This window comes from Melanostigma gelatinosum (assembly GCF_949748355.1).
Source record: "Melanostigma gelatinosum genome assembly, chromosome: 2".
In the NCBI taxonomy this organism is placed as follows: Eukaryota; Metazoa; Chordata; class Actinopteri; order Perciformes; family Zoarcidae; genus Melanostigma; species Melanostigma gelatinosum.
In genome coordinates, this window is record NC_136635.1 from 10,486,994 (window position 1) to 10,501,713 (window position 14,720).

Below are 14,720 nucleotides of genomic sequence, written 5' to 3' on the forward strand. Positions count from 1 at the left end.
CATTTTGAATTAATCGTTTTATTTATTCACTCTCATGCTCAGCCGTGTGTACACACACACACACACACACGCGCGTGTGTATGCCACACATTCGTCCTGCCTCCAGTAGTCAGTTTATATGCAGTAACACTAACAGTGAGATAGTTGACTCTGAGATGTTGTCAGAGGGTCGTTGTTGTAGTTCACATTGAGTTAGAATGAGTATAGAGGCCCATCCCGCTCGTGTCACAACTACTTTATCTGGCAACACCCAGAGCTACTAGTTAACAGAGTTGAGTCTCTGTAGTATTTAGGGATTGGGTCGTGATTATCTCAGAACTTGGCTGTCTTTTTACTTTGTTGCAGCCAACACTGTTTAAGTCTAAAGCACGAGCAGGATCATGTAACCTGCATTTCATCACAGTCAGTCAGTGGTGTTCAGTGGTGTATAATTGTTAAGGCAGACAGAAGTTTGCTGGTGCAACCTCCTGCTTTTAATTTGTTGCCATTTTGCGCTGCATGTGTGGCCCCTCGTGACCTGCTTCTGACTGGCTGTGATGACCCTTGCTGTGCCTGATTTCTTTCCCTTGTTCACTCACTCATTATTCTCCTCATAATACACACTCAGTTTACTCTGTACTGAGCAGTAATGTAAGCTTTCGGACACTTATCTCACACTCATCTTCACTGACCGTTGACGAAAATGTTAGACATAGTATTGTGGGATTGTGAGCAGAAAGTAAGGCACGTGCCGTGGATGCTACGTTTTTCGTTTTTGAGGACGCTATGTAATGGATATTTGGATTTCACACTCAGATTTCGACCCTAAATTAAAATGGCAAAAGGGTAAATATAGTGCACTCTACAGTAAAAAAGGGAGTGATTTCGGAAACATCCCGTCTCCTTCTTGCATGGATTTAACAAAACTGAAGATTGTAAGGTTTTGCAGATGTATGCAGCTCAGTGGGACCAGCACATTTGCTTTGTTTCTGCACAACAGACAGAACTGAGCCACATGTAAAGACTTTTAGATGCACAGCTGTAAACCTCTGTAGCTTCTCTTAAGGGAACTTGAATGTGTTGATGTCTCTCGTCTTGGCATATTTAATGACTTATGTGATTGATCAGGAAGTAATTATTCTACCGATGCTAACTCTGTGTTCATAGTACTGTAACGCCTCTCAATTTTTAGACGAATATACTATCGGTACACTAATGTCTTTTACCACCGTGACAAATAAAGTTAGATGGTTTTAAAGTGTTGAGTGTGGTTTGAGTTTTTGGCCATGTTCAGACACTGGACATTTATTGTGTAATAAAGCTCTTAATCAACTGTAAAGCAGGGAGTTGTGGGATTATCCCCATTGTCCTAGTATCTGAAATGGCTCAAGAAGATCTAAAACTTAATTAAAATTCGTATCACCCAAAAACACACTACAAAAGGGTCATTCCTGTACAATATCAGGTGAAAACAATGCAGTTGGCATATGTTTCAGACTCAAAATGCTTTGAATATATAAGGTATTATTGAAAAAGACATGCAGGTCAAGATGCAGTCAGCTTTCATCTTTTGTTTGTTGTCCATTCAGTTGCTTTAAGGTGTTTCTTCCTCATTCTTTCATCATGCGTCTTATTTGGACTCACCCGTTTGTATTCCTTACTGTTCTGTTTTGAACCCTCTCAATTCTTCTTCTCTCTAAGTTTGACTCTCTGGTGTTGTGGCGAAGAAAATGACAACACCATCCTTTCCCTCAACCTTCTTCATTCATCCTCAACCATCCCTTCTTTCTACCCATAAACCTCACTCCTTACCCTTCATCCTCCTTCCGGTCTTCCTCTATTCTTTTTTCCCCTTTCCCTCCACACTCCCCTCCCCTAGTTTTTTCTCTCCATGGCCCTGAGTTTGTCCCTGGTTATAATGGTGCAGATTACAGGAGGCAGAGAGGCACCGCACCTCGGCCGAGGAGGGGACCAGACGCTTCAAGTTGGACTTTGCCAACAAGGCCGACAGCCTGCAGCGGCAGATCGAACACCGAGAGAGGCAACTGTAAGCAAAACCCCTTTAAAGATGGGTAGACTCATGCACACGCATACATACATAAACACCTAATCGAGAGAATCTGGTGCTCAGAGAGAGATACAACAAAGTAAATACACAATAAGCTGTGTTGCATGGTAAGCCAGCGTTTGGTGAAAAAGCATTTCTCACTGAAACTGTCATAGACCTAGGACCAGTAAATAACAATCAAAACAAACATGTAAACCAGTGCGCCCTTCCTTTGTCTCTTGTTTGTCATCTTTATTGGTGTTGTATATTTATATATGTGTTTGTGGTGTCCCTTTAGCCAGCAGCTAGAGACGGACCTGAAGATAGAGAGGGAGTGGAGGCAGACGTTACAGAATGATCTAGACAGAGAGAGGGATACGGTGGCTCAGCTCAGCACAGAGGCGCTGCAGATTAACGGGCTGAAAAAGGTAAAAAGAGACGTACCATGTATGTTTTATTATAGTATATAACTTTGTGTGTGCGACCCAGCGTTTGATCATTTGATCAGTCTTCTGTTGTTTTGTGTTGTGTTTTTTTTCTTAGGAGTTCCATCGTCTCCATGGTGAAAACATTCAGCTGAAGATGATCTGCGAGGACCAAGAACAAGCTCTCGAGGAACTAGGCTCCAAACTGAGCGAGTATGTATGCTTTGTTTAAAAATCTCTGCACCATAATCGAGCTGTTGGAGTCGTTAACGGAGGGTTAACGGAGGGTTAACGGAGGGTTAACGGAGCGTTAACGGAGCGTTAACGGAGGGTTAACGGAGGGTTAACGGAGGGTTAACGGAGCGTTAACAGAGGGTTAAAGGCACTAACCTTTGAGGGGAACTGTTTATGCCTCCACGCTGGCGACAGCAGCTGACCGGGTTGTCGGTCCGTCCTATTTCTGTGAAAACAATATCTCAGAAGCGGCTTGAGTGAATTTTTTCAAACATCCACTTGCACTCGAGAATTAACTCATTAGATGTTGGTGGTCAAAGGTCAAGAATACTGTAAATGGGTCCTGTTCTCGTGATATCTTAGGTACGCCTTGAGCAAATTATCTCAAATTTGTCACAAACATCCACCTGGACTCAAGATGAACTGTTTTAGTTTGTGGTTATCAAAGGTCAATGTGCTCTTGTGCTCATCCCATCCTCGTGAACGTGATATTTTAGCAACGCAGTAAACTGCAACTTGACTCGTTGGCAGAGGCACACAACCGTGACGTGGTATCAGGATGACCTGAGGTGGTTGTATTTACTTATTTCCTTTACGTAGCAGTTTTCTTAATTTTGTCATCAGATCGAAACTGAAGATTGAAGACATCAAAGAAGCCAACAAAGCTCTTCAGGTAAATTAACTGAGTTAAATGTAGCGCAAAGAAAGTCTTTTAATGTCTAATGTCTCTCTATTCCAAACCCTTTCATCACGAAAATGGAAAAGTTAGATGAGATGTTATTAAAAGAGCAGAGAGAGAATCGTTATTGTTGATTAGTGAAGTGTGCTCTGTTGTTTTGTAACGTCTGTTGTGTAAAATGAGAGTGAAACTGAGATTTACTGTGTTGTGCTGTTGCAGGGAGGTCAGGTGTGGTTGAAGGACAAGGAAGCCAGCCACTGCAAGCTGTGTGAGAAGGAGTTCTCCATCTCAAGACGAAAGGTCAGTCAGCAAATTACCACAAATAAGACGTGGAGATTCTCTATTTTGTGTGGTCCCGCTTCTGAAATCCTTTATCTAAACTATCGTTGTATTGTAAATCACCTCAGGGCGGCTGATGTGTCGGTGAGGAAGTGAGTGATCCACATCCTTTTTATGCAGAGTTAAATGCTAACTGATTTGAAAGCTTTTCTATTTTGATTTACTTCCTGTTTTGAGAACTGTTCTATGGCCGGTATTTGGTTTTAGATTACGACGGCAACAGCATATTATATAGAATAAATGAGAAAATAACTTATAGTGAGAGTGCCAGCATTTACAGCCACCATGCCTGAAAAGACAACTTGCAGGAACGCAACAAGACATTTGAGGATACATGCGTTACAGACATGGCTTTAGCCTCAAGGGGATCTCAAGCAGTGCTGTAATGAAATATGAATGACTCAATGGACAGAAGATAAATCAGCAAGTTGGTTCCCTCAGCAGCTAATTTGCACCCATAAGCACACCACAACAATGTCAATTTTTTTTTGATGTAGTTTCTGTATTTCCCTCCAGCACCACTGTAGGAACTGTGGGGAGATCTTTTGTAACAGCTGCTCCGACAATGAGCTCCCTCTGCCCGCCTCACCCAAACCAGTGAGAGTCTGTGACACCTGCCACGCCCTCCTCCTCCAGCGGTGCTCCTCCAATCCAACGTGAAGGAGCCGGGACTGCTTCAAACTATCTGAGATCAAACTCACAAATTCCCATCCTCTGGTTCTCTGTAAGATCCATCTCCCAACCTCTCTCAACAGAAATGCTGCTTGAAATGGACCGTGTGCATGAACATTTAGTGTGTTTGATTCATTCATTTACAGTCAGCAGAAAAAAGCAAGCGTGTCTGCATCATTCTGACACATCTATGTTTGTATTTATTATAACATTGTCTCTTGTAATCCGAAACAGAGGAGGAGGCCATTTCATATGCTAGATAAACAACAGTTTTACGGACTAACCATTAACAGTGAATTCCATCAGTCCAGACTGACGGAGCAATGCAAAACAGGACTGTCTGAGGACAGAGCTCTGCTATTAAAGGAGGAACTACTTTACCATGAACTGATGAGCACTGCTGCAGCGAAATGGAGATTCTCAACCACACCTCTCGTCTTTTTGAAGGACTGGATCATTATAATGTCTGTACCAGGCGTCAAACTCTATACAGTAACTGTATAGCCAAACGGATGAGATTACATATTTAATACATACTGTATCATGGCCTTGTTACCGAGTCTTGACTGCAAAGCACTCCTCTTTTCAAGTGGAGGGAAATTAACACAAAAATAAAAGCAACATTTTCACAGGCACAAAAGATCAAGTCAACCTGAGAGCTTAATTCTACTTTACTTAAAGTTAAAGTTACTACAAGGAACTTTCATTTAGTGTCGATTTTGGCGACCCCTGTGGAGAACGTGGTAGTGTTTCCGAGCACCTGATTCCCTGAAGAATCATTTTGCTGCAGCAGGTGTCTGACCGTCTGCTCTGCTCAGTGCTGGTTCTGGTTCTCCCGTGCCTCTCTTCCCTCCAGCGGACCCAGCAATAAGGCCTGGGTCTCCGGCAGCAGGGACCGGTGGCGGAGTAGCAAAGCGAAGCTCACCCCCTGGCAGTAGACGCTTCGCTCTCCCGCTCCCACCGGAGCTTACGACTGCAGGTCGAGGGCTGCAGCGAACCGGGTCCGGTTCTGCCCGCGGTGGGCTGGTTGCTGCTGGAGGCCCCGCTGCAGTCTGAGCTAAAGGAATTTCTGTTGAACCTGCATTATTTCATCTGATTTTGCGCGGAACCCGACCCGGTGGCACCGCTGACAATCACTAAGAATATTACTGGTTTCATAACCAGTTCAAAGTTCATCACAGTTACTTTATTTGAAATATATTTCTGTTTAATTGACTGTGAGAAGATCAGGACTGGTCTCATTATTTTGGTCCCTGTCATGTCACAGGAGACATATAACATGGAGACATATAACATGGAGATATATAACATGGAGATATATTTTGTGACAATGAGACACAGACTTCATGCTAATTAATTCCAGGAAAATTCAAAGCAGATGTTCTGCTGACACAATGACCAGACTAGTTCCCCATGGGGCTGTGGCTTTCAAAGGAACTGAACATTTTTTAACAATGTTGGTGCCATTTGTGCCTGTGGAAATGCTGTGAATATTACATACTTGTGCTTCTCTTGTTGCCAAAATGAGTCCTAGATTTCTACAGAGAGGATTTCTGTCGAGAATTTAAAATACTTAAAGTAGCAACTCTAGCCTAGCAAAGCGATCTAGATAAAAGGCACAAGGCACATTTCACTGTTAGTTTTCGAACACTAATGCAGTGGAAGCTGCTTTAAGGACCAAGAAGAGCAACAAAAGCTGTCATCTCCGGTGCCTAAATGGCTCTTTAGTTGATGAACCACTGACGGCCAGCTCGCAACATGACCACTTCACTGACTAGTTAAGAACAGACTTTATGGTTACACACCTCTCACACAATAGCCAGTAGGTTTGAGCACTTGGCAGTCCTATATTACCTCTAATATGGATTCATTTGAAAGTATTTATATTTGATTTTGTATTTCATGCACATTCATTTTTACTTTTAGAAGTCCAGGGAACTTGTTTGAGCTTTCCCTGTTCACTTGAAGTATGTTGTGAAAAGAACCACGTTTTACTGCTGCATTTCTGAGAGGGAAAGTTTGAAACTTTAAACCAATTCAGTTCCTTTCTGTTGAATGTGTTAAACTAATGCTGATGACTGTACGGTCTTCAGTGACGGGTTATGATACGAGTTCCACTGCACATTCTGGTTTTGTACTTGTACAATGTTTACAACCTATGACTTTTAAAGTACTGGACGTATTCATTACCATTAAGAGATAAAACAGGCCTGGGTTCATTTCAATTCAATTTAAAGTGTTTTTATTGTTTCAAATATTTAAAAACTCACCAATTTATCATATCATCATTAAGTACTATAGGCAAGTGTTGCTGAAATGCACCCAGGCCTAAAACCTTTTTGTACAGTGTCATTCTTATAGATCTCCCAGCTTTCAATGGGACTTATGCGGTGTTGACACCACTGTATGTTGTATATACATAACTGTTGATAACACGCTGACCCTTTAATTTAAAGTTAAAGTTTACTTAATCTGCCATTTTAATATTATCTCTATTGCCAACAATATGTTGTCTTGACTGTGTAGCAGTTTCTGATTAAATCACATCACAAACAGAATTGTTCATGTTGTTTGCTGTCATATTAATGTTGGTCATTGAAATTTCTCCTGTGAACATTTACTGTTTTTAACCCCGTTTGGGTCTTTTTCTGCTTGTGTCTTACTGAAATCAACTCTAATTTAGTTCCCCTTTAACACACCTCATAAGTATAATATTGATAAATATGTTTTCTAGCACAAATATGTTTTCTTCGGGTCACGGAGCTGGCCGCATGTTCTACAGTAGAATCCTACACACGGCACCTTTAAGTCTAGAATTTACTAAGCAGACTAGTACAGCTGCCTTAGCTATTTTACAGCTTAAATATATATTATTTTACTTCCTTTCCTTGGGAGTGGAATATAGTATGTCATGAGCCTTGAATGCATTCATAAAAAACTCACCAACTCACACTTATCAAACCATTTGAACCAAGAAAGCTGATCTGAGATCCAGTTTGAATCGGTATACAACAGGAAGGTCAAATGTTATGCTGAAGATCATTTTAAACCAAAAGATAAAGAAACATGGAATTAGAATGTATTACCGAGACCACTGCTCCACCTTCTTAAAGCACATCATTCACCTGAACACGCCATCAACTGATTCGATTCAAAGTGACCGTGCTTTATGGCACATATGCTGTGACATGTGATATGACTTTTTGTTTTGCAATATAAACTATGAATTATTTAGACAAATTATTCATCACATTCTATATTATGACGTTCCTGCAATAGAACCGAGAGCCAGCGAGCAAACACCACAGATGGTTGAGCAGGTAAGGTTATTTGATCGCTCTTAATGTTTTTGATGACATTTCTATGGCATACTGTACTATGACATGCTACTCCATAACATTTATAAATGTTATTTTCATTGCATACTGCGATACTGTTATGATAACTTTATGACATACTACATACTACTTATTTAGAAGTATGGCATATCATGCTATGCCAGTTTTTTATGGCATCTTTTCGCTGATGTTTTTATGACATGACATACTATACTATGTGATCAGATGAGTTTACAATAAATAAATAAGCATGTTTTTTTTACAACGTAAAATAACGAAACAAACTTGAAGTCAATAATCAGTCATGTAAGCATTTATGGATGCATCAAAATGTCCGCTGCAAACAAAATAAAAACAGCAGCTACAACAGAGAGCGCAGTGATGGTGATAGCCTCTGTGGGGAGGAGCTTCACATCCTTAACCACACTGACCCAGGTGTGGCTTAGTATTTATTTAAGATATCTGCACAGGTAAAGCTTAGATTGTTTTGGACATTGTAAAGAAGTGACGAGGGACAGTGAGGAGGACAGGATATGGGGAAGCACAGCCTTATTTAAAGATGACTGTGTGATAGGCTTGGGATAAGTGTCTGTATTATTGACACGCCATTAAATGTGTTGCTGCTGTATTCTGCTGTCTGTGCCAGTGAGAATGTCTCTGAATGAAGAGGGTTATGTGGTCCGGATCAGAGGACTACCGTGGTCCTGCACGCAGGAGGAGGTTGCCAGTTTCTTCTGTGGTGAGAATACACACGCTTATATCTTCACAGCTTGAGGCATGAACAGTGTTAGTAAGTGCAAGACAAGTTACATCTAAAACAATAAACAGCTGTATGCTTAGTGTTGAAATTGTGATCATTTTATTTCCCCTGGTGGTCGTCGGTCATAGTGAATGAATTGACAGAAAACTGCTTTCACCTGTACATTGTGTTTAGAAATGTAAACACAACATAAAGCATCGCAATTGCACCTGAATATGTTTTATTGATTTTGGACGTCAAAGTTAAACTGTTATTTCAAAATCTAAATAAGTTGCACTGTAGCAGAGTTATGCAACAGAAATCTGACATTTAACGCATTTCTTTTATTGGTTGCATGAGTGTATTAATGGGTTTATGTACTGTGACATGTTGAATAATGGGATGATGGATCTAATCTGTAAATGAAAGGTGGTGTGAGTATTTTATGCCATAGATCATTTTGCTGTTGGACCTGGGAGCAATATTTGGGTGTATTAGATCATTGTATTGGCACTTCCTTTGTATCCTTTTATACATTTATTTTACAGATAATTAAGATTACAGGTGGTTAAGCGTAGTGGTCAGTCAAGGTAGCCTCTACCATTAAAGCATCAAACTTCTTTCTGCAGTTTTTAATCATTAAAATGATCAGTGCAACACCTCAGAGCCCTGTAAGGATTTCCTTTATTGTGAGTAACAAGAGGTGAGGTTGGTGTAGAAATGCTTCGCTACAGCCATAAGCCCGGCTAATGATGATATTTTGTTGAGGTTGTTCAATCATCCAGACCCTCAGCTCCAGGTTAAAACTACTTAGACTACTATTTAGAAGATTTGTCTTTTGTGTTTGTGTATGTATTTTGTTAATACTGAGATTTTTGCTTTTGCATTATGAGAATAAATACAAATACCATTAAAGTGTGAGGTGTATTTTTACATCCTGTTGTGTGTTGTCATGCTTAGTGATGTTTCATTATTAGATTGCCCAGTCTGGACAATAATGCTTTGTTTAAATTGACTCATTTTTATGAAATGTTTTTAAAATCATATGGTACAACGCCTGTTTGTGGGTACATAATGACTGTCCCATCATCCCCAACCCTCCTAGCGTGCATGTGTCTGTGGCTACAGTGTGATTGTTCCCTGCAGCACAGTGACGGACTGTCCAGATATATTGATTCTTCCGTCATCTCTCACTTCTAGTTCCAGCTCCCCGCCTCGACTGGAGCACTGGTAAGCTACACAAACACAGAGGGGATAAAACGAGCGTCAGTATCTGTTTATAGGGAGAAACAATGCCCGATATCAAGTTGATCACACAAAAAGACTTTGCCTCTGGCTTAGTTTAATTGCGTTGGTTTAGAATTAGAGAAGTTGCTAATCAGATAAAATGTTAATGAGGAATTAGTTGAATTGATTACCCAGCATTTTATTCTTTCCCAGCTTCTTAGACCAGTAGCTACCCAGCACGGTGTGGGCAGAACCTGCAGGGACACAAAAGACATCTTTACTGCGTCAGTGCTTTACATGTGACACTACATGTTTTAGTATTTTTGGCAATACCTGTTGCTTGTATGCAAATGTGTTGGATTACTTAGTTATCAGAAAGTACTTTACCACTTAAACAATTTGCAACATAGTATCCCACACTCTGTAACCCAACAACAACTGTGAATGTGTGGCCACTGGGGTAGTAGTAGTAGTAGTAGTAGTAGTAGTAGTAGTAGTAGTAGTAGTAGTAGTAGTAGTAGTAGTAGTAGTAGTAGTAGTAGTAGTAGTAGTAGTAGTAGTAGTAGTAGTAGTAGTAGTAGTAGTAGTAGTAGTAGTAGTAGTAGTATCGACCTGTGACAGGATCCTCAGGGATGCCATTCCATGGAGCAAAGTATCTGGAGTAGAAGTCGTACCCTGGCTGGTTGTCCGGGGATCCTATTGGCAGATAAAGAATGACAATTTGATTAACGACGACTTGTAGTTTTCACAGTCTCAACAGTGTTCTGTTAACATGTCGTATTTGTTGGATATGAGCATGAAGCCTTCAGTGGACATTGAGATGCAACATAGAGGCGAACTAATAAAGGGTTTATCATGTCAGTTAAGGCAACAAACAACTGTTACTTATTTCTTCAAAGACAGTGCGTGTCTTAACTGTGGTACCACTATACAATTACTGCATATCAACAAGTCATAAAGCTGTCCTACAATCTCCCCCTGGTCCAACTAGCTTTTAGCTCTGATTACCTTTCATGGTGAGGATTAGTCCTTTGACTCTTCCACTTGTCTCACTGCTCTGGAGAGCAACAGGGTCAACTTTCAGACTGGTTAGCACCGACCTGCAGAAAACACAGAGTCACAAACAAACCTGGCAAGACACAAGTGAGGGACTTAGGAAGCAGTGCACATGTGTGAAGATGAACTATTATACCGTGTGTGTGTGTGTGTGCGTGTGTGTGTGTGTGTTGATAGCAACCTGTCACAGCTGTCAGCCAGTCGAACCATCAGTTTTTTTGTGTTGGCGCTAAGATAAACATCCTGGATTGGGTGGTTTCCAACTGCAACCTTTATCCCACATGCAAGAGCAGAGACACAGTTAAGCATGCACACACAACAAACACAGAAATGTAACCACACTGGCACATATTCTACAGTGTAGAGGTGTTCATGTATAGACAGAGAAGCAGGAGTCTACTGTAAAACATGCTTTCCCAGAAAAAGCAGGCGTCTTACTGACCTTGATGAGATCTCTGAACTCGTTGGCATCCTGAGAAAACAGGTTTTAGAAAGAAAATCTGTTAGAATTGTAGCTTTTTGTTGTCTTTTGAAATATTAAAAGTTACTGAAAAACTTTCTTTGGAAAACCTTGCAGTGCTAATGCAGGATGTTTGAGTTCTGCTAATCCCAGGTGAGCTGTATGTTACATTATGATGGTTGGAGTTTGTGGGTTTTACAAAAGCAGTTTTCTTAATGTGATGCTGATTGACGTGAGAGTGTTGTGAGCAGTGAAGAATGAATAGTACAGATGTTGAAATGGAAAGGACTGACTGTGTTTAAGGTTGTGTTTTATTGAATGTTAATCATATGTGATATCATTTCCAAATTCAGTTGCATAGTGTTGGTAATGTTTTCGTTCCTTCTAGCCTTGCAGATCCACACAATGTATCCTTCTCTTCGTGATATAAATACACATTTTGAGACAAGTAATTGTTGGACCTATGATTGTATTATCCTGATGTGTTTGTCTGATCACATACTGTACCTCCTGGGTGGGTGGGTTGAGAGGAAAGTCCATGACGTACCCTTCCCCCTGCTGGGTGACAGCCAGATCTCCACTCCTGGTCTCAAACACCAGTTTCGGATTCACATTCTCTAACAGACATAATAAATACACAGAACTTAATGCTCACAGGCTTACAGAAGAGTACATGTAACTGGCTAATGTGGACGTGTTGGCTAACAATACTTAATCATGTCTTGTATCTGGCTGTTCTGTGTATTACATTGAAAAGCGTTACAATATGAACAGCTTTTTTATTTTCAGGTAAATCATTACAAAGTATTTAAAATTGCCTCCTAGCTCAACTTAGTGGATTTCTGTGTGTGTCTTGTGTTCCAAATCAAGCCAGTGCATTTAACTGATTATAACTTGATATTCTGTTCATGTTTGTGTGTGTTTGTTTTGTAACTTACTCTTATGCTTGAACAGCACCGCTGCAGAGGCCAGAGTGGCATGACCACACAGATTCACTTCAGTAGTTGGTGTGAACCATCGAAGTCGGAACCTTGATCCTGTTAATCACATGGTTAATGGTTTGCTTCACATTTAGCAGATGTGTTGTTTCAATGTGTACAATAAGTAACTGCTGAGCCGCAAGCGAAATGTATACCCAAGGAGGGTGATTTAGATTTACTTAAGGCTATGTAAGCCTGTGTGTGGATGGCACTGACATTCCTCTCTGTGCAGTTGTATCTTTTGTGAGACACTGAGTGACTGCACGCTGTTTACTAACTGTGAGCTTATTACTTTGTACTTCCAATTACCAACAATTCAAGTCTTTGCTGTGTGTTTAACATTGTACCTGTCAGACTGTTGAGGACAGGTGTTTTTTTCTGAACACAGAGGCAGAATGACCTCAATAAACTGCACAGAGGTTCACAACTGTCTTTTTATCTGCAACCAGAATATCTTAAACTGGTGGGCGACTTGTCGTTATACCTTTGTTCCTTATAGCCACTTGATTACCTGCAATGATTAATATGTGTGTTATGCAACGAGTTAAATCTGTGCTATCAATTGAATCCGTTAATTTGTTTGTTTCTCATCAACCCGCCTGGATTTTCCGAACAGTCAGTGAGGATTGTCCAGACTTGCCAATAAAACCTGGACTTTCCTCTGAAGGTAAAACGTTTGTGTTGTTCCTTATGTGCTGTACTCACAGCTACATGTGACATTGTGCCCATTTAGCATATTGTCTACAGTTTATTATGTCAAGCCAGTTGGAGCGGGTACATTACCTTTGCAGATTAACTGTGCACTATGGACAGTGTGATGACCATTGAGGCTCTATTGTATGGGCCACTAGCAGGTATTTACTTCTTTATTGCTTGCGCCCCATTTTCTCTCCCCATCAGAACAGCTTCAATAACAACACATAGGCTGTGCATTGGTCATGGCTTGTAAAAACATTGGGTTTAATCATTGTAATGAAATACGCACCCGCCCAGACTGGTGCTTTTCTGTTGAACCCATTTAACAAATCTAAACAATCAATCAATCCATAATAAAAATGTATGAAACCCAATATTATCTGACCTGTGGTAAAATTATCAGAGGGGTCGATCCTGGTGATGAAAGCTGTTTCTGACAGGTTCATCTCTGTTGCGATCCTCTGATACAAATCATCTCTCAGTTCCTGTTAGAAACGCATAATAATACACAAACATATATGTTGTGTTTTGACATGCAATCATTATACACTGCACACATGCACATGGCCTATGATATATACAAAATGCTTAAACTATGACTATTTTATAACAAATTGTGGAATAATGTCGCAGTCGTGATCCTTGAACAAGCAACTGAATACTCAAGTCGAAGTGTCTTGATATATTTTGAGCCATAACAGCCCGTCCTATGGTAGTCTGCATTCTGACATTACTGCTGTCACATAAACCTAAATTCTTACTCACATGCATAAGTGGACAAATTGCCGCGGGGTTTCCCTTGAACGGTAAATTAGTAAAGGCATCAAGCGTATACACTGGAATCTCCATTATGATTAGACAAAGAAAATAGTAAAATAGCTTTAAATGAAAAGAGTCACGGTGAAGATTTGACACAGTCGACCCGCTGCTGTCGACGGACTTTACACCTCTTGTGTTTGCTTTCAGCAGGCGCCCCTCAGCTTCACCCTCTGGCTGGTTGTCAGGTTATTAACCTTTGTTTTCAGCAGCACGACTAGTCTAAGTCTTTAGAGACGCTTTGCCTCGTGTTGTAGAGGAGTTTTTGTATTGTCGCATGTGTAGTAACAACACCAAGCTCGGCTTATTAATGAATTAACTGTGTTGCCTTTTGATTAGTGTCACATCTGCATTTTGGTGGATATTTCTTTCTCTCACAATGTCTCATATCTGAATTAAGATTTTGTAGATGATCATATTGATCAGGAATCATAGTGCTCTGCCTGTGTAGCGTTTAAAGGTGATCTACCTTTCTCCAGAAGTATCAATACTGCTACTGGACGAGCATATACAAATAATGTATTAAAGTAATTTTCAATATATTACAGTTCAGTGAAAATATTCCTTTTGATACAACTTTAATAACATGCGTTTACACGCCTCCCATAACTCTTCGTAGCCTACAACTATTTTAGTTTTTTTTTTTAAAGTCCAACGTCCAACAGCGTCTCAAGTCTCGCGATAACAACATACCTGAGTGGGTAACGTTAGTCACACCTGAGGCTCGGGGTAGGAACCGCAGTGACCTCAGCAGCCACTCAGATCTCCGTGGTCAACGCAGCAGACACTTGAATTTTAGTGCACCTATATGCTGAAAATCACAGTAAACGCATTCAAACGGAAGAGATCAGGAGCGAGCGAAGGACTTTGCAAAATTAGCGGAGGGATTAACGTGAGACAACATTCGGCTTTCAAAATAAGATGTCATCTGAGCGGGAAAGATTTACGTGGACAACATCCGGTTTCCATAATAACGTGTCAACTAAGCCATATTCAAATTTCATGATGTGGAAATAAGATTAAATTAATTATA

At 40.5% G+C, this 14,720-nt stretch overlaps 2 protein-coding genes across 5 annotated transcripts in view; one reads left to right on the forward strand and one right to left on the reverse strand.

Moving 5' to 3' along the window:
* The window catches only part of rufy2 (RUN and FYVE domain containing 2), a 20,070-nt gene extending 13,156 nt beyond the window's left edge, over positions 1-6,914 (forward strand). For 2 of the 3 annotated variants that reach the window (XM_079294913.1, XM_079294914.1), the window contains 6 exons: positions 1,907-2,026; positions 2,325-2,454; positions 2,570-2,664; positions 3,310-3,358; positions 3,584-3,664; positions 4,220-6,914. In XM_079294913.1, the coding sequence (XP_079151039.1) occupies positions 1,907-2,026; positions 2,325-2,454; positions 2,570-2,664; positions 3,310-3,358; positions 3,584-3,664; positions 4,220-4,363 (619 nt within the window). In that variant the 3' untranslated portion in view covers positions 4,364-6,914. Of the gene's footprint in view, positions 1,182-1,906; positions 2,027-2,324; positions 2,455-2,569; positions 2,665-3,309; positions 3,359-3,583; positions 3,665-4,219 lie in introns of those variants that run through there. The other variant, XM_079294915.1, reaches the window with a different exon arrangement.
* Positions 6,915-9,475: 2,561 nt separating this feature from the next.
* LOC306787665 (phenazine biosynthesis-like domain-containing protein 1) lies at positions 9,476-14,449 on the reverse strand (the record flags this gene model as incomplete). 2 transcript variants are annotated; one of them, XM_079282875.1, is made up of 10 exons in its annotated part: positions 9,476-9,687; positions 9,871-9,933; positions 10,292-10,375; positions 10,688-10,779; positions 10,917-11,005; positions 11,178-11,207; positions 11,703-11,812; positions 12,134-12,232; positions 13,257-13,356; positions 14,381-14,449. In XM_079282875.1, 9 exons carry the CDS (start codon positions 13,315-13,317, stop codon positions 9,575-9,577), a joined length of 741 nt encoding a protein of 246 aa, XP_079139001.1. In that variant the 3' UTR covers positions 9,476-9,574. The 2 variants fall into 2 exon arrangements, with proteins under 2 accessions (XP_079139001.1, XP_079139000.1); XM_079282874.1 differs by lacking the exon at positions 14,381-14,449 and adding an exon at positions 13,637-13,720.
* Between the last annotated feature and the right edge of the window lie 271 nt (positions 14,450-14,720).